The following is a 17,020-nucleotide window of genomic DNA, read 5'->3' as shown; positions in this document are numbered from 1 at the left end:
TAGCAAAGCTTGGGAAGAAAAATGTATCACTGATTGTGGACACAAAGAATGCAGAGTTTACAGGATACAAGGACATTTGGCAGAACTCCCAAGATAAGAAAAAACTAATAAACACAATTCACAGGGGAGATCATGGCCACCAATTCATAACCCACTGACTCACGAAACCCACCAACCCAAAAGAAGAGAAAGACTGAGCATGCAGACTAATTAGCTTTAGAGCAGAGGGAAACAGAGAAAGAATACTAATTAATAAGAGATATATAAATGGTGAAAAGTTTTGAACAAGCCTGGGACCCTCCCCCCTCTCTCTCTCTCTCTCTTTCTTTCTCTTCTTTCCCCTCCATCCCCCTCACCTCTTTTCTATTTATTTCTATCTCTCTACCTCACACTCATTGTTCAAATAAATCTGTATTATTAACTCAGGCGTATGGTCTCATCTGCACCTAAACCTGGTTAGAGGCATCTCTTAATCATCAGTTTGTAACAGCATGAGCCTTGCATGTGAATTAGGCAGAAGAATTCTAATTTTTGAGCATAAAGGAAAGAACAAACTTGTTACAAACTACTGCAGGTACTTGGCAGTGCCAGTAGTTGCCCTTTGCAAGGCAGCCCAGGACATTACTTATTTACCTTTAAACCCATATCCTAGTAGGAGCAAGGAAGCCCATGAAGAAAAGGGCTTTCCATCTCACATTAGATCATTAGTATATTTTATTTTAAGATGTCTGACAAGGAGCATGAGGACCAGAATCTTCAGGGGGAATTTATAATGTTAGAATAACCTGCCCATGGAAAAAAAGTCATACTTATTTCTCCCTCTCCTCTGTGTTGCAGCCATGAATGCTGCTAGGATTCATAGAGACATTCATAATCTGGTTCTGAGTCACACATACCTCTTGGTAAGTGCATACCCATAGGCAATATATTCCTTTGATTAATTATTTTGATCAGAGTGAAAAGTAACTCTGTATAAAAACATAGCACAGGTCCCAGCCATCAGCTTATTTTATGTAGGGCTGGACTGGGAATTTAGGGAGGAGCAGGCCTTGTGTTCAAGATGAAGGTGTCACCCTATGCATGAGCATAATTTCCTTTTCTATTTGCTGCACTGGATTTTTTGCATAAGTGACCCCTTCCCTTTTGACTTAACCTGTTGGAACTGCTGTCTATGTACATAGGTGAACTTACACTAAGCTTAAGCAAGAAAAATGTGCAGGTGGCACAGATATGCAACCCACGTCCCCAGTAAAGACTACATATAACCAGCTGTGTCAGTCTGCTAAATGCTGCCTTGCAGCTGGGCACCATCCACTGCCTACACCTATCTATCTGTTTCAGAGTGTTTAGTTTTAGTCATCTTTTGACATGAGCTCTATTGAACACAATTAAATTTGGAGAAATCAGGGCAAGTTAATAGGACCATACTAGTTCACTTAGTAGGAATAGGATCTGGACCTGAGCAGTATCCTCTGTTCGTCCATACTATTATCACGCACAGTCCTTGATACAGTATTGTTCATGTCAATTATCTGTCTCTGAAAAAATACTTAGGCATGGACAGATCTCCCTGTTACAAGTTCTGGACTGCTTTCAGTAGGAGTGTGGATGAGGCCACACAGTTGTTTTTGAAAAGCAACTTTAGTGATACAGGTACAGAACATGCTGTGCTCCTTATCCTCAGGCCAGATAATGGGCTTTGGTATGTTTCATTTAATAGCTTAAATGTAGCTGCTTTACCCTATCTTGAAACTAAAAAAATTGAACATAATTTGCTAGGCTGTCTTCAAATCTTTTGAACATACTAGTTATACAATCTTATAACCCATAACACCACAGTTAACCTATCCTACTTGGAAAGGCTGAAGTATTACAGGATTTCTCTAAAGTATTCTTCCCCTTTTTGGGAGGAGTCACAGAACCATATTTGTCCAGAAATTTTCTTCTGAGTCACTGTTCATTCCCAACTCTGTGTTGTGAATCTACATAAAAGCTTGGTGGAGCTAGACTACACTATGCTATTTTCATTACGCTATCTTATAAACCTTAAAAAAGATGGGGAGGTAGCACAATATTTTGCAGTAGATTTTGTACTGAAAAATGGAAAAGCAACAAAAATTGACAAGAAAATAATGAAGAGAAAAATGCATTTTACTAGCAATCAAGGGACATAGACATTTTAGCAAAGTGAATAAAGATGAAGCTAAGAACAAGGAACACAATCATCTTGTTCAGAAAACTAAGAGAGTTGGGAAGTATGGTAATGTATTGCCACTGTAGGGTGCTATAAGCATTTGACTTTAATGACACTGAATAAGCCATTCAAAACTAAACTATGGCACTTGTGAAATACTTCTGTTCAGTTTTCTGTCAGTGCTACTATATTTTATAAGTCAACATCCCCTACTGGCAGTTTCTTAGGAGGCATTGTGAGAATTCCTTGGATGCCAAATAAGCCTCCATTGTAGATGAGGTATTTTAAAATGAGCCTGCTTGAAATGTCCTCCAAATTGTGTCAAAAATCTAAGCTGCAAGAGATAGTGGCCTCTCATTACTGATCACCAATATGTCCCAATTGCTGGTTATTAATAAAGGATAAAGAGGATTTATTGTAGGGAGGAATTCTAAGATATTTCTTGTTTTCTATCATAAATTATGACAGGCCACACACTCTGCTAAATCAAACTATCAGAATGATTTTGATGGGGTTATATAAGCCTAGGATGTTGCCAGTTATACTTGTATCTACTTTTCAGAGAACTTCCTCTTTTCCTCTTGAGGGAATGACAAGCAAAAGCAGAGTATTTACTTAAGTTCCAGCAAGTAGATTATTGATAGATAGATATGAAACAAGTTACTGTTTGCACCAAAGCACCTCACTGGTTGAACTATAAAGAAAAATTAAAAAATCCTTGAAATGTGATAAATCAATAGTAGTACATGGCCCAGTGCAATGATTAGGTAAATAATTGATAGTCATCAGTTGTCAATACAAACTTGTTTGTATTCTTTGCATTGCTCTTTTCTGACACTATGGAAAAATCTGTGTCTAGAATAATGTCTGTCTGTCCTTCAACTTGGATGTTTTCTTAAGAGTGAGAAAGGTAGTAAGGCAGATATAATTCAAGTTCTGAAATAGTCTGAGAAATTACATTTTGCTGTATTTCACTTCTATCCTTTCTTCAATTTAATATGGACCATATACTAGAGAATTAAAAGAAAAATGGAGCCTGATTGCAGGACATTTCTCACACTCTGGGCATGGCTGGATTTGTAAGTGTTACATGTTATACTGAGATCCAAAGGCAAAGTTTGGGTTCCTCTGAATTTCTGAAAGCTGAATTTCTTCAGAGTATGGGAAGGTTTTTCATGGAAAATAGTTATGTGTCATTTTCACTGTTATGGTTATGCTGAAACTGTTCAATTCCTGGTATACAGCACTGAATCATATATTCTTTATTCACTAGGAACAATGCTTGCATGTGGTTACAATACAGAAAATGAGACAGACTGTTTATAAGTAAGTCAGATTTACTTTAGTATAAAAAAAGTTTGAATTATTTTTTACAGCTTTGAAATATTAAGTAATCAGCATAACTAACACCAAAAATTCACCATCTCATGAATATACTGGTTGTCACAGACCAGTCACTAAAAGACAGCTGGTCTGCTTTATTCCTAGGCTGAGGTCAGTACCATTGTTGGAATTTCATATGTATGCATCTTCTAATAGACTGTCTACTCTGCCACAGCAGACACCAAAGACTCAGCAAGGACTGCCTTAGAATAAGCCTTGGGCTTATTTGGGGTAGCAGAACTGGCCTGCTCCGCCCCAAAGTTTCTTCTCTGTGTTCAAAGGCCATACATACAGGAAAATATAAATTTAACTTCTCCAGACTGTATTTTTTGCATCTCTATTTGTGTTTCTCAAACACTTTGGCTAAAGAAGGTAGTGCTGTGAGACAGGTTAAGCATATCTCTGATTTACAAGTGGGGTTTGTCTGATTGAATGGAAACTGATAACAAGTTGATATCATGTAGCACCTGAATTTTGAAAGAAAAATGTTTCAAAAAAGAAGATATTCCTTGTCTCAGGTGTTACTATAAATAAAAGCTAGATGTCAATTTCAAATTAAAGTGTATGTAGATTTTTTAAAGCTAATTCCCATTTAATGCCAATTTCTCATTTCTTATGGGGAAAGACATCTTTTTCATATGGGAGGCGACTAAATCCTAAATGTGTCTATAAAGAGATGTATTCACAAAAGTTTCTTCTTGACTGTAAAAAGAAAAACACATAGAACCTGAAAGTTTCAGGACTGCTGTAAGTATTTTTGACTTTAAGAGACACAGAACTTGAGATGTACAAAATTTAGAAATGTGTGCATGCTTGTATTCATTAGTTCTGAGATTTGTGGTAGTTAATAGTTTATACTATAATATAATAGTATAATAGTTTGTACTATACCACTATAATATGTGGTATTTTCTTATCTGCTGCTCTGCTTCATCAGCTGTCTTTTATCAAATAGAACCAATGTTTGGAGAATAGCTTCAAACTACTGAATACCAAGCCTATGGAAAGGTAACCAGGGACAAAAATACAGGGTATTACTAAGTTAATTCATGTCATTTTGCTTTCTTTGTGTTCAAAGAAATTCTTAATTTTCACAAAAGATAATATGACTAACGGTTGGCCAGCATCTTGCTAAACGACCTCTCGCATATTTCATTACAAAAGTTGCCCAAATATAAAATAACATGGGCTTGTATAAGATACATTAAAACCAACCTCTGTATCTTAAAGAGAAGCATGGAGTTGTATACAGTATTCCTATAAAAAAAGTACTGATTTCGTACTACTGTATTTACTAACAGTAAGGCAGTTCTTAGTTATTCTACAAACCTATTTGCAGCCATTTAAAAGAAAGAAAAAACAAAGTGAACACAAGTTCTTCCCTCGTTTGTTTATTGCTGGCAGTACTGAAGGAGAAATGCAAATGTGCAGAGATAAGGGAGACTTGCAACAAGATCTGATGTGGGAGGGATTTCCCCCCAGATCTTTTGCCTCTGCCCACATACCCAAACGGTGCAAATACTTAATGCAGATCAGATCCCAGTGTGTGATCCCCACATAACACTTCTGCAGAACTTCTCTTTGGTGAAATATGGCGTTACTTCATGTTCATCCCTGTAAATGAACCTGAAACTCTGGCTGAGAGGCAGCCCTATAGCTCTGCAACACGTATTTCTGTGGAAAATCCAAATTACTCTAGCATATTTTTCCAAATGGTAATTGCTTGGTTTTCTGTTTTCAAGGTCTGTGAAGGCAGTTCATTTTGTGAAACCCAACCCTACTGCACTTGAAAAGAACAGCAAGCACAGAAGGACAACAACTCACCCGTACTCTTAATTGATCTGGTATTTCTACAAGGTGCCACCCTTTTCCACACCTCCTACCTCCTCCTTAAGTGACTCAGCTTCTGAATGAGAAATCTCTTGACTTTTCAGACAGCTGGATGGGGAAGAACAGTTCGGCTCTCTGTCTGCTTTGATTGTGCCTCCCTTCCAGGCTGACTAACTACACTGAGCCACGCTAGGACACTAACTTCTACCATACATAGGTAAGGATGTTAACTGTTCTGGTTTTATACTGTTCCCTACCATATAGGGAAACTCCTACACTTTTAGATGTTCTGTGATTTCTTAATGTCCAGTTTAGGATGCTATTTCAAAGGATCTGATTTTCAAGAAATATGGACAACTTGATTATGAAAATGAAGCTCTGAAAGTTATACAGTTTTGGTGTTCAGATTCCTGGGATGTTTCTGACTTCTTCTGTCCATACCATCTTAATTATTTCATTATTTATATTATATTGCTAATTGTATTTTATTCTAGTGATAATTCTCTGATGATAAATTCACTGTTCAGACCACTTTTCATGAATGGCTGTTTTAATGTCATTTTTACTCTTTGGTTCATTTTATTGTTCAGTATATTCTTTATTTGGATTTTTTTTAATCTAAAATTAAAGAGTATTTACTCTTTTATAATTTTCTTGAATTATCTTTATTATTCTGGAAAAAAAAAACAAAACAGCAGTTCCCTTTTTTTTTTCCTAATTTTTACCTTTGCAAAAATACCCATTCTACTTTAATGCAAGGACTTATCTATACAATGACCAGAATACATGTATGAACAGGAAGGATCTTCATCAAAAATCTAGTGAATTGAATGACAGAGCTGAATAAAGAAAATTAAAAACATCACCCCCTTTTCTACATTCTATTAATAAAAAACCAACAAAAACCTACATTTAAAACTGAATGTGTATTTCTAATTTGAAAATACATACAAATTTGGATTGTGATTTAGTTGATTTTACGTTAGTGACAGTTCCACAGCTTCTTTCAAAACAGAATCTCCTCCACCCACATCTTGAAAAACCAGTTTTGAGAGCTCTTTCAGCTACAAATAGGTGAATGATTGCTGTCATACATTCACATGGTCTCTAGTCCTATCTTGCCTGTTTTCTTTCTTACACAAATACACGTTATTTCTGTTTGCTGTGTGAACTCTTCTGTGCTATTAGTTCTGTGGGCAAAATGGTAGAGTAAAATATTTATTTAAACACAACGTATTATTCCCAGAAGTTCACAAATGTATTATATGGCTATTGCTCTGATGATTGCTCTGATGCTCAAGTGTAACTCCTGAAAAAAAAAAAAAAACAACTGTTTAGGAACACATTTTTGTGATTGTTTAATGTCTGTAAAATAAATGTAGTAATTTTTAAATGTAGTTTTCAGCAAAAGGACAAAAAGAGTAATTGCCAAACAAACAGAAGCATGTTACTGTTGGCAATTGTGTAGGGAAGAAATTAGAGCATCAGTTATACATATAGATCTGCATCTGACAGAAGGGGCCTTTAAGGCTATTCGAAGAGATCATATTCTTGTCTGTAATAACAAGTTTGGATTTATGAAGGATTGTACAGCCTTGAATGGTTCTGGCTGTGATGGTGATTTACAAAACAGCAATCAGGAAATTCTTATTTGAGTGTAAGTATAGGCAGGCAGATCTGACAGCCCAGTCACAGCACTGTTATCTGAGGGGAGAAAGGAAGGATATGGACAACAGCAAAATTGCTATTGACTTCCAGACCATAAAGATCACACACTTACAGGTGCCTGTCTAGAAGCAAAACTGCAATTATGTGTGTCTCCAGTGTCTTAGTAATACAGCTTGGAAATCTTTATCCTGTATCAAGTCAGAATTACTTAATTCAGTTGCTTGCTTACACTATATTCAAGAGAAATGATAGAGGAAATGATGAAGCTTGCTGACTTGAAAGTTGTTAACTGAAAGCAAGGAAACACTGTTGTATCTTTCATAATTGTAATTCAAACCAAATGTGCTTTTCTTTAAACCATCATATTCTCTACAATCAGCTCACATAAATGAAAGATAAAATGCACACTATAGAATTAAGATTAAGAGTTACAAGGGAAAACAAAGGAAAAAAAAACTAGAGCTGAAGTAAGTCTTCAGTTCTAATGGAATGATTCTAGAATTTTAAGAGATTCTAGAATTCTAGAGCTCTAGAATCCTGTGAGCTCTGGTTGCTCACAGGATACTGACTGTTCAGCTTAGTTCAGAGCAGCGTAGCTCTTCAAGAAGATCAAATTTTGGTGGCAAGCTTCATATTTGGGATAAAGAAAGAATGAAGTATAGGCCAATTTTCTTTTTCACATGGCAAATATTAGATGCTTTCAAAAAGCTGGAACTTGAAGATCATGTAGCAAACAGCAGCCAGCAAGCTGTGGTTGTGTAGAGCCATATATGCAACCCGTTTATTCCAGCTGGTGTTTCATGTGGACATGCCAATCTCAGCAACTTCTCTACAACTGAGGCTGGTTTAGCAATACAGCGTGAGAAGTTGGATGACAGGCAAATTCTGAAACATTCCTTTTTTTAAGTCTGTTGCTCAGCTACCAATTTTTGTATCACCCAGTTCATTAATAATAGCAGGAAATTTAACATTTTAGGCATTTGAATTTGGCAATGCTTTATATGAAAAACCTCAGTATAAAAACAAATATTTTGACTTTTAAGAGAAGGAGGTGTATCTCTCTTGACACTCCTTCAACATTTACTATGCTGAATTCCTTATTATACAGTGTGATGATAATGCAGAGGCCTCTTGCCTCTAAGCTGTGGAAATTAATATTGTTTTATTAGAAGCAAAATACGTATCAACTGACTTCTTATGAATAAGGTCTTAATCACTGTCATAGCTAGAAGCCAAATAGCAAAGTTTTTTTTGTTGGAACTAGTTCAGTCTGATGTGGAAAACATAAATCTTACAGGAAATGCTTCTATTATTATGTATTTTTTAAAATACAGCAATGCATATGTGTGAAGCCTAATCACATAGACAGCTACAGCTAAGAGCAGAAGGAAGGCAAAAGGATTCTGTGGTGGAGGAATGGGTGTGGTCAGATCATCTGAAAACTAGAAGGTCTGGCTTTAAGAATTTAAGGCAGGCCTGAGGAATTCTGCTGATCAGTCACTGCAAGAGATGAAAAGGAGATGTAGAAGTGTAAATACACGTATTTGTGATAAAAATAATGTTAGAGACTTGTGCTGCTTTTGGAGTAATTTCTTGCCAGGTTGGATGGACTTTCCCTGAAGCCATGTCTGAAGATTTTTCTGAATTTCTTTGGTATTATGTTTGGATTTCCCACAAAATGTTTGATGGTCTGAATCTAGGACTGGCATGTCTTAAAACCATTTGAGAGATGCTTACTGGACTGGCCAGGGCAGTTTTAATTTTCATTTAGATTTCCTGACGCTGTTTTTAAATTCAAATTGCACTGCAGTTGCATTCCTGTTTGTTTTTGTTTTGCATTCCAGCTGAGTTATTTTGCTTTGGTGGTTGAGATCTTATTAAAAATGTCTGAACATAGTTTACTACTACAGCACAGTACAGAAAGCTATAACTCTGCTTTCTCACAATCTCATTTACAAAGTTAAAAACTTTTTGTTTATCTCCCTATGGTCTGAAGATGAGCTGTTCGCTGACCTGTGTGAACAATGTGACAGTTCCAGATCTTTATGAGCTGATATTTTCAAACTAATGTGATCCTCATAATCTCTAGTCCCTTTTCAAATACACAGGTACAAACACACACTGAGTGGAAAATAGTGAAGGCCAAGGAAAAATGCTTTGATGAGCTCTATTCTGCCTCTTTATGCAATATTATTTTTGTTTCTAAGCCCTAAAATCTTACCCTGATGATTCTTGATTGTCGGTGCTACAGATTAAAGTAAGATTTTTTAAAAATTTGCATTTTAAATTTTAATTAATTAATCTTTGATATACAACTTGAAAGCTCAGATGTAAGAGGAAAGCCTTAAGGACAAAATGGCAGTATTTAGTAGGACTAAAATGCCTGGGTTTAAAATTTCAGACTACCTGGCACATTTTCAGTGCTGACTGTAAAAGGGAGTGTACCTGTTTCTTAGATTAATTTATGCATACTGCTTTTGGGTTGGGACACTATGCAGCAGTTTATTCTGGATGCTGTACACATATGCAACAGAAATATTGTTTTGCCCTAAAAATCTTTAAAAATTAATATAGGATGAGAAAAAAATCCAGTATTAATTACATGTTGGAGGATGAAAGAAACACACTGGACTCTCATGGATACAAGAGAAGTTGCAAACATCTTTATCGCTTTTCATTTGGTTTAATTTTCACAAAAGAAGTCTCCTTTTTCAAAGTTTTATGATTAATTTCCCTTAGCAAATGGCTTTAAAAGTTCTTAACAGAAAATAAATCCAAAATCCTTCTATGCAAGGATTCATCTCTATACTTCTTGAGATGAAGCAGTTCCAGTTCTCATTGCTTGAAAATATACTGAAATATCAAACTTTCTATTATCCTGGGGCTGAGTACATCAGATGTCCAGCTGTACCTAAGCTGGAAAAGTAAATCAGAGACCTCTCTATCATCTTGGGACAGTTCAGGAAAATTTATAGTGAAAGCGGTAACTATCTAAAAAAACTGATTTCTTGATAACCTACCTGAACAGTTTCTAGGAAACTCAGTTCAAATATGCTTAAAACCTTACACAAATATTTTTAAAAGGCATTTTATAAGCTATTGCAAAATAAATAAGGCTCACCATAGCCCTAGGCATATTTTTATTGTGTGGGAACCAGATCCAGCAGTCACATGTTTTGTGCACGCACTGTGCCAATGCTTACTTGATATCAGCAACTAAGGTTAAAAAAATGGAATGCACATAGGAGCCTTTCAAAATGCCAGAATTTTAAACTCTAAGAAATATTTGGAATTTCACAACTGGTTAAGATACATGCAGACTTCGGACTCCAATATTAGTTTTGTGTTTATATCTTTACTTTCTAGAAAGATCTCTAGTTGTTTAATGCTTCTTTTTGTTTGTTTGCTTCTTTGTTTATGTTGGGATATTTTTAGGAGGCTTTTTTTTTTGGGGGGGGGGATGTGGTTGGGATTATTTTTGTGGTGGTTTTTTTTTTTTTTTTTTTTTTAACCATAATCTTTTTTTAGTAATTGTTGAGCAGCAAAAGCATTGAAAATACAAATCTGCTCTAAGTGCAATCCTTTGTGGCAGCCACAATGTTTTATTGTCAGTGTAAGTATTATTCTTAAGCTTTTGCCAGAATCCAAAATCTTCACCTTCCATCAGTAAAGAAAGAGCCACAGGCCTCCACTCTATTTTAGGTGTGTGAGCAATACACTACATCTGCAAGAAGAAAAAAAGGATAGTTCTGTCATCCAGAGAACCTGGAGTGTTTCTGATTTTTAAGGACTGCTTCTATCAGTTTTCTGATGTTTCTGTAAATTTTAGCAGCCTGACAGTGGAGCTGGTTGTGAGCTTTCCAGCATAACATTGTTTTCTTGGAAAATGCTGCTTTACAAAAAGGAGTCCATTTGCTAAAGAGGGTCCATTTTGCCCAAACTCTTAAGTCAATGTTAGCATTTGGGGCTTTTTTAACTTAAGGGAGAATTTTCTGTCATTGAAATGTCATTATGTTCTGCTTGATGCTTTCTCTAGGAAACCTAGTATTCATAATCCACTTTCAAAGCAAAACACGAAATCTTTTGAGTGGCTCAACTCCCAAATAATATATATATAATTTAATCATTAGTCTTGGAGGCTTTTAACCTGATTTGAAGTAAGGGAAGAAGTCAGTGACTGGAAAGCTGTTGCAGAGCAGCAGAACTGCTTTCTGTCCTGGTCCTCTGTATCAGCTGCTGGCCACTGAGTCTGAGGGAAGATGAGCTCACCTGTGCTCCAGGTGCTGTGCCAGGGACTGATACCATCTTCCCCTTAAGCTTATCACCTCAACCCATTCTGCAGTATTCCTCTTGCCCCTGAAGGCTCTCACCACACCAAGTGTTCTCAGGGAAGGAGCTCCCAACAGGGAAGGGCCAGGATGACAGGCAGGGGGGCAGGGCAAGAATGCACATAGCTGTCACCAGGCAGGGAAAAGCCACCAGATTCACTCTGAGGAGGGTTGTGGCCAGCCTTCAGCCATTCCAGCCTGTCAGAGTAAACTTGTGCAAGGAGATGATTGAAGTGGACAACAAACCTAACCTGCCTTTGGGGTTGATTACTAGTCTCGCTGTCAGCATTCACTTCCTTTTTTTTGTCACGTTTTCTTTTAGATTCCCACAGAAGAACGGAACAATCCCACGGGACAAATGTCAGCTTTCAACATACGAAAACAGTCTCCTAATCAAGGCGGTAACACTGAGTCTCCTCCCTTTCCTGCTCCAGCGGCACTTGCAGGCTGAGGCGCGGCCTCGCTCTGCCCAGGCCTCTCCATGCCCCTGGCGCAGCTCCCTCACGGGGCAGGGGCAGGATCAGGGCCACCACGACCTGCTTCAGATGCCAAACCCTTGGTGTTGTGCATAAACTGTGGCTGGCAGGGACTGGGCAAGAACATCCCACTGGGCAGCGGAGTGTGGTGGAGTGGGGGAGCCGGGCTGTGTGGGGCAAGGTGGTGAGGTTGTCACAGAAAACCCACAGGAAGATCCACTGGTCTCAGCATGGTCTCTTTGACTCGCACAGGGAAAATTTAGAGAAACTGAGGAAAAGTAGAATGGAGGAAGGGGAGAGAAAAGCTGTTTAATCATTGACTGATGGAATTGTTTACTTCTCTGGAGGAGTAAAACTCGAGGAGGGCTGGAATTTGCTTTCTATGCAGAGAAATAACCAGGGTCAACCTAGAAACATTATGAAATTTTCCATTTCCCTGAACCTCAGAAATATTTCTATAGACTGGAAGGTTTTGAGATGCATGAGGACCTGTTTCAAGTGAGATGTGCCAGGCTCAAGTGCACCAAAATTCATGTAGCCACAGCAGGGAGCTTCTTGCCTCTCCTGCATTGAGAACATAAATTTTTATTGACAAATAGAGACAGGGATAAGCTGCATCTGCCTGTGCTCATGTGACTTTATCTGTTGTATCAGATCTATGTTTAATTTTTTAGCTGAAGCTCAGGAGAAAATTCATTAGGCCAGAAAAGGGTACTCTTCTACTAGCTCAGGGCCTCAGGCATTAGCAGATTGCTTGCTAATCTGCTAAACACTTGTCAAGTGTTTCTTGACAAGAAAAAAATATATATTCTTTGTCAACCACCTTTATATAAGGTTTCATGAAACATTCTTCACACTTAGCCATTTAAAAAGCCATGATTACTAAGAAATCCAAGTGATTTTTGACAACCCACTGGAGCTATTCAGGCAAGCCTGGGATGCCATCATTTTTTAAAAGTCTTTAAAGTCATATTTTAATAAATATTTTTAAGAGAAAAACTAGCTCAAAAGACAGTGAACAGGCTGATGCAGAATTCATGCAATGAGGATAGATTAGTTTTTGTTAATCTATCGTGATTGCCAGCTCATTCTTACAAACAGCATTTTTCCTGTCCCTGGTCATTTGTCAATTGGCTGGACCAATGCTGCTTAAAAAGAAGAAAGCCAAACCTGGGTATCAAGTCCAAGAGATTGAAGCACACATCTGTGCTATCACAGCCATGGCTCCTAAAATATCTGTAATTTCTCTAGCACCTCAGTCTTGGAGAGAGCAAGTCCAACACAGAACCAGAGAACATTTGCAACGAGGCAACATCAGTGATGAGTCCATACCTTTCATTACTTCTCTTTCACTAGGCAGTATGGACATATCTATAGGGAATTGAAACAGGCACAGCTTGAGTTACAGACATATATACATTTTTAGACCAAATTTTATCTCTTTTTATGGAATTTTATCGCTATTTTATCTACTTTTTTTTAAAAAAAGTATTTAAAAATTCACTCTTGATCATTGTCACTTAAGAGAAATGTTTTGGTACTTTATTATGATTTGGTCTTTCACTCACTGTAGCTATTTGTCATTTTTTAATGTTATCACTACAGGTGAAGTCCTTGTATTAAATGCAAGGAGTACATTTTCTTATAAATCAGAGCAGAATGCCAAAACACAGCTCTAATAAATGGCATATTACTGACTACATGTGTTTTCTCTGGAGCATATTCTTTCTACACACAAGGTCTACAATCTAATTACTGAACACCAGATAGTGGTGTCTCCTGAAATTTGAAAATCCTTTTGTGTGAATGCTCAGAAAGTGAGGAATTAATGGAGAAAACCATGAAGGTCTTTAGAAGAAAACACAAGATCCTCTGTACTTTGGATCTTTTTTTTTTTTAATTATTATTTTGTTGTATTAACAAGGATTTTGCATATTTAATATTTTACCTTCTCTTCTCTGGAAAAATTTAGGGCAAATATAGCAATTAAAAAGATGGAATTTCTATTCAGTCTGAACTTCTAGCTTTTCATTTTAATAGGCTGTGTTAAAATATCACAACAATATTTCCTCTTACCCCAAACAGGCTGATGATATGAAACTTAGATGGACTGAGAATACTAAACAATAGTCGTTGCTAGTAAAAAGGGCCAAAATTCTCATGAAAAAAACAGAAAAGGAGATAAACATCACCTTTCTAATACAGGGAAGAATCCATAATCTCCCAAATCAAGTGAATATCATACTGTTACTTTCCCAATACACTAAATATCAGCCTTGTTGGACAAAGATATTTTAGGTTGTTTTCAAAAGTAAGGCTTCCATGTTCGTACAGGATGTCAATCTGTCTCTCCTGGTAACCTTTGAAACCATACACCTATTTTAGTTAAATTTGATGTAAAGGTATTGCTTTGATTAAAGTTCAGATTAAGTTTAAGTAACTGACTAGTAAAGAAACTCTGTTCATTCAACCTTTGAGGAAAAAGCTTTAGAGGGAATCTAACTCTTTGAGAAACATGAAAATCCACATATTTTAAGCTGGGTGTTGTTGGAGGGCCACGTGGCCACCTCAAGATTAGCCTTCATTCAGAATTTGTATCCTGTCACACATCTGCAAATACAAAACCCACAGACAACACCCCAGGAAACAGGATTCATTAGTTTGACTTTCCTGGGATTACTGTGGTATGCAAATTTCATAATTCCTTTATCAGATCTGTGAAATGTATTTGCATTAGAAGCAAGAAAAGCAGTTTCATATTAAGGATGAAACTGAATATAATTTGCTAAGCTGGGCTTCTGCAGGCCTTTCAAGGTGAAGCTACAGACTTTTCAAGAAGCAATATGGGTAAAACAGGTGTGATAACTGAAAAGCCAATCTGTATTAAACTTTTATCTATTTCAACTGATGTAATAGCACTTCAGGTTGACAAAGTTTTTCTACATGTTCATTTTCAAGACATGTTTCTCTGCATTTGTAGATAAGAAGAGCCCCTCTGTTGCAATTAAAAGCAGACAACAGGCTACTCATGATATTAATAAACGACGGACCCTTTTGCAAGATAACAGCTGGATAAAGAAGAGGCCTGAAGAGGAAAGGTAAGAAAAATAAGAAATGTATTTCTTCCATATTTAGTTCAGTATGCCATGTACCTTTGCATGGAGCATCTACTTTTGCATGGATGGTATCAACCAGAATTAGGGGAAGTCAATCAAATAACTCATTTATTTATCTTGATGAGGTATTGATTGCCTTTTGGAAGTATTAGTTTGCTGAATATTCACTGACTATTTTTCATTGGGACTTTTGAGTGCTGAGTATTTAATGAAGTTCTGCACTACAATTAAAACCCCGCATTTCACATGTCTGGGTTGCAAGACTATGATCTTTTTATAAGCAAGAGGATTATAAATCTTGACAAGTTTTTTTAAGGACCTTAAGTCAGAATCAGTTTAAATTTTCTCTAGTGTAAACTAGGACTTAAATTACAGCAAAAACAATGCCTTGGGACCATGTTATCGTTATCGTTATCTGGTTCATGAACAGCTTCTAGGAAGAGATAATTCTTACTCCAAAATGTCTGGAGTTTTCTACTGCAGAGTTCTGCAGCTGGTGAAATTACAGTGGTAGTGGACAGCTGTGAAATCTGATTGAAGACAGAATATCTTTTACCAAGAAAAAGTTATCTATTTTTAATACTTACTGTTTTTCTTTTGCTTGAAGTGCTGATGAAAACTATGGAAGGGCAGTGCTTAACCAATACAAATCCCAAGATAGCCTACACAGGTATAGTAGAGTATCTTTCTGATTATATTACCAAAAACTGAGTATCTTTTACTATATCATGAACAAAGCAAAGAACTTGCTTTGTTCTGTTTTAGTCTATACATATTTTCACTGTAAATCTGACTCCAGTGTCAATAATTGATCACTGCAGCAAATCCAGGGTTTGATCTGTTAACACCTGAATGGTCTAAAACCCTATATGATACTTTAATCTGAGACATAGATACTCTTTTATTAATGATGAGTTGTTTAATAAAAACAGTGACCAAAGTGGCATTTCTAATATTTCTTTTTTTTTTTTTTTTTTTATTACAGCAGTAGCACAAATGAAAAAGAAGATCAGAAAGCTGTTCTTGGACGATACAGGTCTGATACCACCTTGGACAGGTAGGGCTCTTTTTCTGGATGTATGGTATGTTGTGATTATCATACCTGTGAAAGGTCTTAAAAAGGAAAGCATGAATGAAGTCAGTGCTTTTTAAACATTTTCTTATTTATTAAGCATCTAAGCAAAAGACTTTGAATGGCTTTTGCACAAATTTTCAATGAGACAAATGAAAATGTAATTTGAGAAAAGGTTCTTTTGATATCTTGTTCTTCTTTTTTTTTTTTTTTTTTGGTACCTGTTTCTGTGTATTCTTGTCCTCATAAATGTAAGTATTTTTCCACAGCTGATAACCACTCCTCCCCAATTTCCTCCTTTTCAAACTCTAAACCAAAGTTGTATCTCCAATAGCTAAGCACAAGATGGCGAAACCCATAGTTCTTTGCAAATACTATGATCAGTACCAGTATCAGTCATGGTTGTCATACAGGTGCTTAATTTGAATGTTCTGTTCAGCCTTGACCTCTGCTGGGTTAAGACATGACCATGCTTATGTTTGCAGATTCTTTCTGTATTGCATTTTCAAAATCCAACCACCATTAACATCTGGTATCCAGAACACGCTGAGGCTATGAAGAGCCAGCACTTAAATGCACTCTGTGGGAAAAATGCACTTTATTTAGTTGGGTTTTAGCAGTGTGTTATTTTATTTCATGATCCTTACTTCTCTTGTAAGAAACAATATTAAATTGTTACATAAAATTTACCTTCTCCACAGGAGATTGAAAAAGAATAGGCTAGAGACCTGTGCAGTATCATCACCCTGCCTATTCTTCTACAGCCCAGTGAATCCTCCTGTATTGGTTCACTCATCATGAGGAAGCCATACTATAACTTCAATTTATCTGTTGCTCTTCTTTGTATCTTTTCTATTTCCATATTAGTTTCTTGATCTGGAAATCCAAATCTCTATGTAGGTATTTAAGATTTGTGCACACCTTGTATATACACAGAGGAGTAATAACAATGA

The 17,020-nt window shown here is 36.6% G+C and overlaps 1 protein-coding gene across 2 annotated transcripts in view; it reads left to right on the top strand.

Moving 5' to 3' along the window:
- The window catches only part of SCEL (sciellin), a 69,015-nt gene that overhangs the window by 16,374 nt on the left and 35,621 nt on the right, over positions 1-17,020 (top strand). Inside the window, exons 2-7 of one of the 2 annotated variants that reach the window (XM_053936136.1) lie at positions 5,320-5,434; positions 5,512-5,624; positions 11,726-11,804; positions 14,860-14,977; positions 15,603-15,665; positions 15,981-16,052. In XM_053936136.1, coding sequence (XP_053792111.1) covers positions 11,762-11,804; positions 14,860-14,977; positions 15,603-15,665; positions 15,981-16,052 — 296 coding nt within the window. In that variant the 5' untranslated portion in view covers positions 5,320-5,434; positions 5,512-5,624; positions 11,726-11,761. Of the gene's footprint in view, positions 1-5,253; positions 5,435-5,511; positions 5,625-11,725; positions 11,805-14,859; positions 14,978-15,602; positions 15,666-15,980; positions 16,053-17,020 lie in introns of those variants that run through there. The other variant, XM_053936137.1, reaches the window with a different exon arrangement.

Source organism: Vidua chalybeata, chromosome 2 (genome assembly GCF_026979565.1).
Source record: "Vidua chalybeata isolate OUT-0048 chromosome 2, bVidCha1 merged haplotype, whole genome shotgun sequence".
In the NCBI taxonomy this organism is placed as follows: domain Eukaryota; kingdom Metazoa; phylum Chordata; class Aves; order Passeriformes; family Viduidae; genus Vidua; species Vidua chalybeata.
This window is presented reverse-complemented; position numbering and strand designations above follow the sequence as displayed.